The sequence below is a fragment of the Pinus tabuliformis genome, chromosome Q (assembly GCF_031772625.1).
Source record: "Pinus tabuliformis cultivar Carrire ecotype Pingquan chromosome Q, CPIR1, whole genome shotgun sequence".
NCBI lineage: Eukaryota > Viridiplantae > Streptophyta > Pinopsida > Pinales > Pinaceae > Pinus > Pinus tabuliformis.
The window spans coordinates 1,364,839,684-1,364,852,038 of record NC_142296.1 but is presented as its reverse complement, the minus strand read 5'-3'; the positions used below and the strand labels follow the sequence as shown (position 1 = coordinate 1,364,852,038).

Genomic DNA, 12,355 nt, shown 5'->3' with positions numbered 1-12,355 from the left:
TTAGCGTATATATGAAAAGCATATCAATGTATTATTGACCAGCGTAATGAACAGCGTATCAATTGTATGTGTCATGACCTGTGTATTAATCTCTATGCCCTGCATATAAATGACTTTACAGATCCGAGAACATTACATCCTCTATTGACTATGGTTTGATGACTGTGGCACCCTTGATAGTGTATAACAGCGTTTTACCATGACCAGCGTTTTACCATGACTGCGTTGTACTGCGGCTAGGGCATTTTCATAAGGCCAGCATATCACTCTTGGTGTATCACTCCTTCTCCAAAAACCCAAGACGTGGAGAGGAGGAGATCACTCCAGAATGTGTGTTTAAATGACATCAAATCCTCATCTATTTATACTAAAAATGTAGAGGTTGAATAGACACATCGGTTGGGCTTCTAGAGCCTACATAAGTGCTGGTCGGCTTGATAATAATTACATAAACAAAATAAATTCATATCTCCATAAATACTTATCGGAATCGGATGATCTTTGGATCAATCCTACACCTCTCGACGAGAGGGATCCAATAAAAATATCAGCTGCCAGAAATAAGCCAACCCACATGGAGTTTGGCCCTAGTTGCCAATTTAACACATTATGACATGATGAGATACATTATCATATTTTTTGTTGATATTTTGAGGCTGAGTTGGGACTCAGCAGTCAAGACTTACTATTCAGGACATGATTCAATGTTATGTGTGATTTTAGCGCTAGAAATGATATTAAACATCTTATATATTAGTTTTTTTATCATATTTATGTTTCAATGTCTTTATTTTATGTTGTAGATGGTTTAGATATTAAAAAAATTGAAAAAAATGAATATTTTTGGACCAACGATTTTTTCCCGATTTTTTCCCAATTTTTCCGATTTTTTCCGATTTGTTCCCCGTGCCGATTTAATCCCGATCGCGATTTTCACAACATTGGAGTGAATAGAGATTTAGAGTGACAGCCCCTGTTTTTCACATTGCGCCTTAGGTGTACACTTCAGGCGACAACACCTACCAAGGGCATAATCAATGGTAATCATATCCAAATTGCTAAAGACTGTCTTACACTCAATCTTGTGTCTTTTCAAAGGTTTATCTTTAAGTTTATTGAGTGTCCTAACTGCTGATCTACGTTTTCTGCAATAGAATATCACTTACAGATTTACAATCATCTAAACTAACTCTTAGACCCCATCACCCAAGATACATTTATAGGCATTGATCTGCTAATCTTGTGGTGGCGTGTTTGTCTGTGTAGAGAAGCCTCGTACGGTAATGCCTTGATTGCAATTTCTCATAGATGCAAGGAAGATGTCCCCGTCGGTAGCAAGGGTGTGACAACTGCACAAGACAAGGAAGGTGCATGAATGATTCTAAAACATCCCGTGGCATTTTAGGAGTTGGCCTATAGAGTGGGGACTCTTGCTGAGGTGACAGTGGGTACTTGTCCTAGGTGGTGCCACTCTAGCAGGTTGCCAGATCTTTATACGACTGTTAATCCATGCCATAACATGGACACAATGAACAATTTTCACCAAGCAAACAAGAGAACTCCAACACCCAAGGAAAGAATACCAAGCTAGCACCTAACTGAGGTCAGGCAATCAATGAACAAGTTGTTTTCACCATGCAAATCCATCACCAACCATCTTCCATGTGCCAATCCATCTCAAACCATCAAGGGGCTGAACATATACCATGTACCCAAATCTCATGAAGCACCCCAGAGATGGTGTAAACACTTTTGAATTTGAAGTAACCCCAAAAGCTAACAGTTTCTACTTCAATGTGCAGAGTTTACCTATTTGGGTTTCCCCCTCTTTTATTGTTATTTTGTATTTGTTGTTTTAGTACTCGAGATTCTAGAATTTTTTAGAGAAGCTATGGGCACTATTGCATTGTGATTGTGGTCTTTTTGTATTTTAAACTCTCATTGATCTATTTTGGTCATCCGTGAACATTAATATAATTCCATTTTACTTTCTTTCTCAATTTCAGTAGTAAGTATTTTTCACTGAAATTAGGAGAGATAAGAGTTGAATGCTAAAGTAAGAAATATGTCTTAATGCATAGATATCTTATAGTCTACATAAAACATTGGAATAAAATTCACACTGAATGGATAAAGAAAAACTGAAATTATTTAACCACACAAAATTGTGGCCAAAGCTAACAAAGAATGCTAGAGTGAATATATATGACCACAGAAATGTACACTAATAATGGGAATATTTTGCTAAACACAGTTCTATGTGGCAAATATGTCTTCATGGACAAACACAAATCCTTAGAACAGATAATATAGCTAGAGAAACTGGTGCACATTACAGAACAAAATATAAAACCTTAAATCAGTTACTCAAGTACCATTCAAATGTAGACAGGCTACTTCCTCTCTTTGGCCAAAGCTAACAAAGAATGCTAGAGTGAATATATATGACCACAGAGATGTACACTAATAATGGGAATATTTTGCTAAACACAGTTTTATGTGGCAAATATGTGTCTTCATGGACAAACACAAATCCTTAGAACAGATAATATAGCTAGAGAAACTGGTGCACATTACAGAACAAAATATAAAACCTTAAATCAGTTACTCAAGTACCATTCAAATGTAGACAGGCTACTTCCTTTCTTTGTCCATCGATTTTTTGCAGAGTCCCAAGTATCTGCTTCCATCTCAGGAAGTTGCAATGCACCCTTTGGCTTTCTCCATGAAACAAATGAGGTTCTAGCTTCCTGGGCTTTCTGCCAAAGATCATGAAGAGCCAATGAGATGAAATAAATTCACCATTGTTCTTATCATTGCACAGTTTGGCATTCACTTTATAGCACCTTTTGCTGTGCCAATGTCATTGTTGATTGAAAAAAGTTGTGAAACAAAGAAGAAAAAATTTCTTAAGCCAATGATAGCCAGTGCCTGCTTCTGTCCCAAAAAAATTTGTTGATAATTGTGATATAAATAAAGTCAAGATGTATTTTGAAAAACGAACCTCAGCACGTTCCTTAGCATGCAGCCGTAGTAGCTCACATTTACATTCCATACTGCAGAGATCATCATCTGTCTATAGGCACAAAGGAAACAACGAATTGGCATGACAACAGCCTTCATGCATATTAGCATCCACCTGAGACAAATCGCTACAACAGGAAGACAATAGCATGTCTTTATTATAATGGCACCTTACCTCATCACAAATATATTCACCATATCTGCCACACATAACACATACAGGTTCTCCAGGTGCTGGAAAGCGCTGATCAGTTCTTTTTGTGCAATCCTTCTCACTCCAACCTGCACTGTGAACAAGGACACATTATATGTAGACTGCTTAAAGGATAATGGAAATTCATTTCTTATTTACATGGTCAGTATATTCAATTTAGTGAAACCAGTGATAACAAGACACCACAAAGTTTTCCACGACAAAAACGCAATCAAAATATCAAACCAAGAACTACATATAAGTTTATTAAAGCCCATAGATGCACAAAATAGTAGGTCAATGCAACTAGAAAATACAGCAGTCACATACAAAGAATGGGAGTGTCATGGCTACTGTTGAAAGCTAAAAGATATACAGGTAAAATTACAGAAAAGAAGGTAAACCCCATAAAGCCTTACTCTACTCTAGAAATAGAGGTAGATGTAGATGGTCGAGCAGAGCCATTTCTTACCTGGAAGAAGAAATGTAAGTTAGAAAGAAAATTATTCGATGAATTAACGATCATACTCTTGGTTTTACATAGGTTGACTGTCAACTGTGGAGGAACACAAAAGCTGGTCAAACCATCAATCTGCCTCTGTGGGCTCTTAGGAGTATAGGACACCATGATCAAGTCATCCACAAAGAAGAGCAGGGAAATCAAAACCTGAAGAACAAGGCAGCCATCTCCTTCCTAGATGTGCTCATGGAGGAAAGACCCCAACTCATCAATCTTCCCAAAGAGAGTCAAGGAAAGGGAGCACCTCTGATTTATCCCAATGGCACTCTGGATGAAGTCAAAAAAGCCATATGTTGGGCAAAGGTGACCAACAACTGACCCCTAAAATCTCACAATGGCTGCCAAGAGGGTCTCAGATATGTTGATGTCACAAAGCTTATGGAATAATAGCCCTCTTGTGACAATGTTAAATTTTTTCTTAAAGTCTACAAAGCAATGGTGAGCCTCCTCAATAATGGCTCTAAGTGTGAAGATGTGATTGGTCATCTAGAACTCCAAGCAGAAACCAGTCTGTACTCTGGCCCTTGAGGTGTTGACTCTCCAGCTCATTTTAAATCCATTGATGCAGGACTTTGCAATAAGCTTCGTTAGTGTGTGTTCAACCATGATAGTCTAGTAGTGTTTTGAACTAAAGCTACTCCTTGATTTGTCGATGAGGTCAATGACGTGTCTAGTCTAGGAGTGGGGAAAGCTAGAACATACCACATGGTTAATAAATCAGCAACGTACAAGTCGACAGATTCAATGCAACACTTAGGCCATCTACATTTGCTGCTATCTGGGTACTTGGAGCTTTGACTGCTCTCTAAATCTCTCTCTTAGAGCAAAGGAAACATGAAGGTGGGGGAGGATGGGATACAGGTGGAGGATTTCCTAAGAATGTCAATAAAGGAAGATCATGTGGGAGAACATGAACTAGGGGTCTGGGTCTGGGGGGATAGCGTTTTGAAAATTATAGCTTAAACAAGAACTTCTAGGCAGTTCAATGTGAACGTGTGAGAAATAGTTCAAGATATTTTCAAAAAACAATTCTACTTTTCAAAATGTAACTCTATTTGTTATTCACTTTACTTAAAAAATTGAGTCTTAGATTTAGCACTTGAGTCTAAAAAGTATATCTCATGCGTGACTTAGGGTTGGAGGTAATCTCAAAAATAGATTCTCAACTAAAACTACAAAGACAGGTCAAGGTATGTTAGTTTCTGTAGTATTGGATGTGTTCTAGGCACAAAATTTGGTGGAGAGGCTAGAATAAATGAGATCTCCAAAACCCAGAAATTGTTTCTGGAAATTCCACCTAGAGATGGCTTAATTAGATTATCAACCAGTTTTTAAATATTTCCTAAGTCTAAACTTAGGGAATATGGAACTCAAGGTGTGAATCATCTAGAAACTCACACAGATCGACTTCAAGATGATCATAGCCCTCAATTAAAATTTAATCTTGGCCGTTGGAATCCCAAGAGAGGATTATAAGAAGTTGACGGGCACTTGGAGAAGACACACCAGCAGTTTGATTCCCTTGGCAAATCGATTTCCAAAGACCAGTAGTAGTTGCTGGAGAGCCAAAAATCGAAGCAGAGTCAGTGGGGGGCAGAGACAGTGGTTTGGATGAAGTTTTCCAGATTCGGAGAGGCAGCAACAAGGGGTCGAGTTATTTCTAGTGAGGCAACACAGAGGACTGCACAGTTGCTTCAGAAGAGCAACTCGATTTGGCTGGAGGAAAATTCGTTTTCAGTTCCATAGGCCGAGTAGAGGGTCCAGAGTGTCAAAGAAGCGATTTCCTCAACAGAGACAAGGATAACGACTTCATCATAAGAATTTTTGGGCTAGACGTCACAGGGCTAGTGTAAGAAATGCGTAGAGGCCAGCGTGAGGGTTCCAAGAGGACGAGTTCCTAAAGGAAAGTTTTGTGGGGGTTGCTTGTGGAAGAAGGGTAATTCCCTTAGATAATTTTGCCCGGATTTTCTTGTTGTTTGGATTGCTAGTTAGGCATCCATAGATTGTACTCAAATTTTACTATTGCTTAATAATAAAAACCCTCAGTTGTTACAACTGTTTTCCCGCATTGGGTTTTTCCGGGGACAACTGTCCAAAAATAACGTTGTTATTTTTATGTGTGTGCTAGTATTTTCTCAGTTCTAGCATTATCTATTTTTTGCAGTTCTATTTGTAAACGTTGCAGTGTGATTAATTTGATATTTGTTGTAGCAAATAAATTGTTAAATTAATTAACAATTAGAAGAATTAATTCCAGTTGTTGTAATAGGATTCCAGTTTTGGAATTTTCACATGGTATCAGAGCATGAGTGATCAGTTGGGAAGCTTAGAAGCGGAAAAGAGAAATCCATTGATCAAAGGGAACAACAAGCCCAAATTTTCAGAGGCAACGCAGTACCCAGACACGCAGGCAGAATAGTAGGGGCAAAAATTCGATTTTTAGTTGCAGGGTTACAGAAAAGTTGAGTTGCCTGAGTTAGTGATTCCAACAATCAGAGGGAGTAGTTGCAGTTCAGATTTTAGCTAAGCGGATTCCTTGGTTGAACGCAAAGGGTTCTACAGCAATTTGCAGTAGCCGAATCAGCATCGGGTGGAAGAGAAAAGCGCACACAGCAAATGGAAAATTTCTCTCGGGGAACTTTGAGTCTCAAAAGTTCGATTTTTCTAGGCAGATTGGCAGTAGCAGTTAGTAGATCTACACATTCCAAAAGGGAGTGCAAGTAGCAAAGCAGCAAACAAGTAGAAGGAAAGAGGAAGTTTTCAATAGTTTTTCATATGGCCACAACAGGGCTTAGAGATCAGGATAGATTGGAGGTTTCCTCCAACTATGTCATCTGGAAGGCCAAGATGTCCTTCCTATTGGATGAATATGGCGAAGGCATAGCGGTTGATCCTGGATGGAGTCTGGGACCATATAGTCCCACACATAGCTGGCAAGGATACTACCAAAGAGATGTGGGATGCTCTCTCCATGCTATATCAGAGCACTTCCGAGCAACAGAAGATGTTCCTAGAAGAAAATATGAGATGCATAAGGACGCAGAAGGGGGAAGACATAGATCCCTTGCTCACCAAGATTAAGGAGGTTCAAGACCAGCTTGTAGTTGTTGGGGCAGCACCCCAACCAACAAAGCTAGTGAGATTAGCACTGAACAGTGTCTCTGAGGAGAGGCAAGCTTTTGTCCAAAGTATATTGCACAGAGACAAGCTACTAGAATGGGATAGGATGTGGCCAAATTTGCAGCAGTAGGATTTGAGGCGAGCTCTGTTAAAGAGCTCCATCAGTGGCAGCAGTAGCAGCAGATTGAAGGTGGTGAAGGAGGAAAAGAATGTGGCCCTCACATCAAAGGGTCCCAGTTAGGGTCAAGGGGAACCAAGAAGGAAGAAGGACCTGTCAAAAGTCAATTGCTTCAAATGTGGTGAGCTTGGTCACTACAGCACGTAGTGTCCTCTCAGGAAGAAGGACAAGCAGGAGAAGCTGGACCAGGTAGCATCAGCCAAGATTAACAAGTTATCCTCCAAGTTGGAGGAAGACTTCGCGATGTTGGCAGCGATACCTCCAGGAGTGAGGTGGGGTGACTTGAAGTTGTAGCCCCAGAGAGCTACAGAGATTAAGCAGGGTCCTTGAGATTTCCAACTCATGGATCATTACCTGACTATGGGGGCCGACAGTATTCAGTTTCAGGATGGATCAATGGCAGTTGATGCAGTCAATACTAGAGTGACAATTTCAGACTAGTAACAGTCAGAGGTTGAAGAGCACAGTGCAGTGTTGACAACAGAGCATGTGGCTCAATAAGGAGTTGGCAGCAAAGCAAATTCTTTAGTGACAGTGTAGATGCTAGTAACAGTTAGAGACTCAGGAGATAGATGCATCATACTGAACACAAATGACTCAGTATTATGGATGCTTCTCAGTTGCAGTAGTTGCAGTTGCCGCAGCAATAGATGAGATGGAGATGCATTGCAAATGCAGAGTTGGTAGCAGTACAACAGTGTCCGCAGCAGCATCAGAGTTGCACAGTGGTCAGGGGGCAGTATGGCCAGACATCAGTAGCTTGATAGGAGGTGATATAGAAACAGGGTGTTGTGGCAGGATGTGCAGCACTAGAGAGAACACAATCCTCATTAAGAGGGAGTGTTAGTTTCTATAGCATCAAATGTGTTCTAGCAACGAAATTTGGTGGAGAGGCTAGAATACATGAGATCTCCAAAACCCAGAAATCCTTTTAGGAAATTCCACCTAGATATGGCTTAATTATATTATTAACCAGTTTTTAAATATTTCCTAAGTCTAAACTTAAGGAATATGGTTAATTAATCAAAATTAATTAAGTCAAGGTGTGAATCATCTAGAAACTCACACGGATCGACTTCAAGATGATCCTAGCTCTTCATTAAGATTTAATCTTGGTCGTTGGAATCCCAACAGAGAATTATAAGAAGAATTCGAAGGGCACTTGGAGAAGACACCAATAGTTCAATTTCTTTGGAAAATCGATTTCTAGAAAGCAGCAGTAGTTGTCTGGGAGCCAGAAATCGAGGCAAAGTCATTGAGGGGCAGATACAATGATCTAGAGGAATTTTTCCAGATTTGTAGAGGCAGCAGCAACAAGTCGAGTTATTTCCAGTTAGGCAGCGTAGAGCACTACGTAGTTGCTTCAGAAGAGCAACTCGATTTGGCAAGAGGAAAATTCATTTTCAGTTCCACAGGCTGGGCAAAGGGGCCAGAGTGCCAAAGAAGCGATTTCCTTAGCAAAGACAAGCAAAACAACTTCATGAGAGGCAGTTCCAGACCAGACGTCATAGGGTTCCAGTAGTTCAAGTTTTGGAAGTAAAGTTTTGTCGGGGTTGCTTGTGCAAGAAGGGCAATTCCCTTAGATAATTTTGCCCAGATTTTTTTGTTGTTTGGATTGCCAGTTAGGAATCCACAGATTGTACTCAAATTTCATTGTTGCTTAATAATAAAAACCCTCAGTTGTTGAACCGATTTTCCTGCATTAGGTGTTTCCGGGGACAATTGTCCAAAAACAACGGAGTCATTTTTATGTGTGTATGCTAGTATTTTCTCAGTGTCAGCATTATCTATTTTCCGCAGTTTTATTTGTAAAGGTTGTAGTGTGATTAATTTGATATTTGTTGTAGCAAATAAATTGTTAAATTAATTAACAATTAGAAGATTTAATTCCAGTTGTTGTAATAGGATTCCAGTTTTGGAATTTTCACATGGTATCAGAGCATGAGTGATCAATTGGGAAGCTTAGAAGCGGAAAAGAGAAATCAATTGATCAGAGAGAACATCAAGCCGAAATTTTCAGAGGCAGCGCAGTTCTCAGACAAGCAGGCAGAATAGTAGGGGCAGAAATTCAATTTTTAGTTGCAAGGTTGCAGAAAAGTCGAGTTGCCTGAGTTAGTGATTCCAGCAATCAGAGGGAGCAGTTGCAGCTCAGATTTTCGCTGAGCGGATTCCTTGGTTAGACGCAAAGGGTTCTGCAACAGTCTGTAGTAGCAGAATCAGCATTGGGTGGAAGAGAAAAGCACACACAGCAAAGGGAAAATTTCTTTCGGGAAACCTTGAGTCTCAAAGGTTCGATTTTTCCAGGCAGATTGGCAGTAGCAGTTAGCAGATCTGCGCATTCCAGAAGGGAGTGCGAGTAGCAAAGCAGCAACCAAGTAGAAGGAAAGAGGAAGTTTTCGATAGCTTTTGAGATGGCTACAACAGAGCTTAGAGATCAAGATAGATTGGAGGTTTCCTCCAACTATGTCATCTAGAAGACTAGGATGTCCTTCCTGTTGGATGAATATGGCGAAGGCGTAGCGGTTGATCCTGGATGGAATCTGGGACCATATAGTCTCACACATAGCTCGCAAGGATACTTCCAAAGAGATGTGGGATGCTCTCTCCACGCTATATCAAAGATCTTCCGAGCAACATCAGATGTTCGTAGAAGAAAATATGAGATGCATAAGGATGCATAATGTGAAAATTCTATCACACAGCAACTGTTATATTTTTCCTACTTATTCCACAATAAGTTATTTATGAAATTACTTCAATAAACATTAAAATAAATACTACTACAGATATCACACTATAATACAGGAACAAACATATGCACAAGAATCAACACATTGATACAGTTATTTGGGACAACAGGCCCCGAAAAAACCCAATGTGGGAAAACCAGTGCAGCAAGGGAGGTTTTTATTATTCAGCAATTCTTCAGTACAACAGGGTGCCAAACTGGCTTACCCACAGACAAAAAAAAAATCTCCAGCACTTCTCCCAATCCCAGCGTCAGCCCGACTGACCTTTACGTGCCTCTCAGACTCTCTGCGTCAGCCCCATCCTAACAGAGTCAGCCCGGGCCTCTCTGCGTCACCCATGCAAAACCAATCAATGACTGCACAATCTCCTGTTGCCTCTGCGTCTGCCTGAACTGCCCTGCGTCAGCCTCTCCTGCCTCAACACTGATCTCTAGTAGCTGATCCCATCTCTCTGTTCCGTAATTTGCTGCCTCCTAACTGCTCACCAGACCACTGGTTCAATTTCTCAGCTAACCCCGCTCCAAAAATTGAACTGACTGGTCTCCCTTAGTGTGTTCTCCAAGTGACCCTCAAGCCTCTCTTATACTTTTCCCATTGACAGATCAACAACTGAGATTAAGTCCTTAATCAATGACTAAGACTAGATCTGGCTTGATCCATGACTTTTGGACCATTCTAACACAGTTTTATATTAATTCACATTAATATTTTATTTTCCCTAAGTTTAGACTTAGGAACTTCATTAAAAATGTTACTTATTTTAATATCTCCCAAACTATTTAGAATCTACCCAAACCCTTTCTGGGTATTGGAAATCTCATGTGTCTTAGCCTCTCCACCAATTTCCGTGGCTAGAGCACATCCGATGCTACCTCAAATCAACACTCTCTCTTAGCGAGGACTGTGCTCTAACAATACTCCTCACTGAGCATCACTGTTCAAGTGGATTAGGAGGTCTCTGCTCACTAGATTGACCCTTCTTTTGCCAATTATTATTTCTATTATTATTATTATTTCTAGGATGGAAATTTTGCGTTTGCGCTCTTTCCATTTGGACCAACCTATTCTGCAAAGTAGCCATCTCTTTAGCATGGTTAGATGTTAATTTCGTTTGATTAATTTCCATGCTTTCGATCTTCTGGATCAATTTTTGAACAAGCTCGCTATCAGGCTCTTGCACTGCTTTTCCTTTAGGTTCTTTTAGTTTCGTAGCAGCCCTATCAAAACCTGGGATCTCAAAATTCCCAGATATTGCCTTGTCATTTTCAAGCTCTACTGCTAAGGCTTGACAATCCCTATAATCAGGAAGTTCAGCATGTCTCAACTCATAGGAAGGCTCAGGGCTAAAGGCGTCAATATAAAAATCTCGAAGAGATTTGTTGGTAGGTTTATAATCTTGAGGTAATTCTTTAATAATATCATTAAACCTTTTATTAAATTCTTGAGCAGTTTCATTCTCTCTCTTTTTTATTATGCTGATAGCTTTCACGAGGTGTCTTCCTTCTCTCTTATCTCCATACTTTTCCTTAAAGGCATTAACAATCGATTACAAGGAATCAAACGAATTTTGAGGCTTTTCCATAAACCAATCTAAAGCATCACCCTCCAAGGTTAGAACAAAAAGGGTCATTTTAACATCTTCATGATTAAAATCAGCAGACCTTGCATACTTACCCAGCCATGAACTAAAAGCTTTCAGATGTGAATTAGCATTAATTGCGTTATCTCCCTGAAAGATAGGCAATTTATCCATCCCATGCTTAGCAATATCAATGGGATAACCCTGAATGTTAGCAAAGTTACACGGGGAGAATATGTCCATGATGTCATGCTCAACCGGGCTAGTAAAGAGCAAGCGAATATTAGAGAGGGCTTCTTGTCCGAGGTTAACAAGAAGTGTACGAGAAGAGAGCTTGTGTAATTGTACTCTGAGAGCCCTTTCAGGATCAGGAGCAAGATTAACCAAACTACTTAGATGTCTTCTAGTATACACTCTTGCCGAGGATATATGAAGTGGAGTCGCCACCCAGAAAAAGAAAATAACACGAAAAAAACTCGACAAGAGAGAGCTAAGGATAGGAAAGGATGAGAGGAAAGAAACGAGACGAATGTTGAAGGAACCAAGGACAGGAAAAACTCTTTCCCTGGCAATGGCGCCAAAAAATGTTGTCGCACAGATTGCCCAGGCAGCGCGACAATGCTCAGACCGGGGGCTGTCACCCTGATCCCCGATCTCTCCGTTCAAGCTGTCTCCCTAGGCTAAGGGGGGTAGACCCTATGTGATAAAGAAAGACCAACTGGGAATCAGCTGGGTTGGGAGACAATGCAAGGCAATTAAGGGCTTGATTAAAGCTTAGCGACACTTAAAAATTAATTTGCTTTTGAATGCTTAAGATCAGTGCCTTATCATTTTTGGACCTTGGATTTCCCCCTTGGTTAATGGTAGACCGGGTAAAGCCTTTCAGTCCTCTCAGGGTCTCAGACAGGGTTGCCCCCTTTCCCCGTATCTATTCATCCTTATGGCTGAATCCTTTAGTCAAGCTCTAGACTACAATAGAAGAGTGGGCCTC

General features: G+C 40.3%; 1 protein-coding gene across 3 annotated transcripts in view; it reads right to left on the bottom strand.

Annotated features, from left to right (window-relative positions):
• The window catches only part of LOC149224997 (uncharacterized), a 383,647-nt gene that overhangs the window by 260,379 nt on the left and 110,913 nt on the right, over positions 1 to 12,355 (bottom strand). For all 3 annotated transcript variants that reach the window (XR_016249560.1, XM_089386395.1, XM_089386396.1), the window contains 3 exons: positions 3,200 to 3,306; positions 3,005 to 3,076; positions 2,617 to 2,759 (listed from right to left, as the gene is read on the bottom strand). Coding sequence is in view for 2 of the 3 variants with exons in the window: in XM_089386395.1 (XP_089242521.1) it covers positions 2,617 to 2,759; positions 3,005 to 3,076; positions 3,200 to 3,306 (322 nt within the window). In the remaining variant the exon portion in view is untranslated. The remainder of the gene's footprint in view (positions 1 to 2,616; positions 2,760 to 3,004; positions 3,077 to 3,199; positions 3,307 to 12,355) is intronic.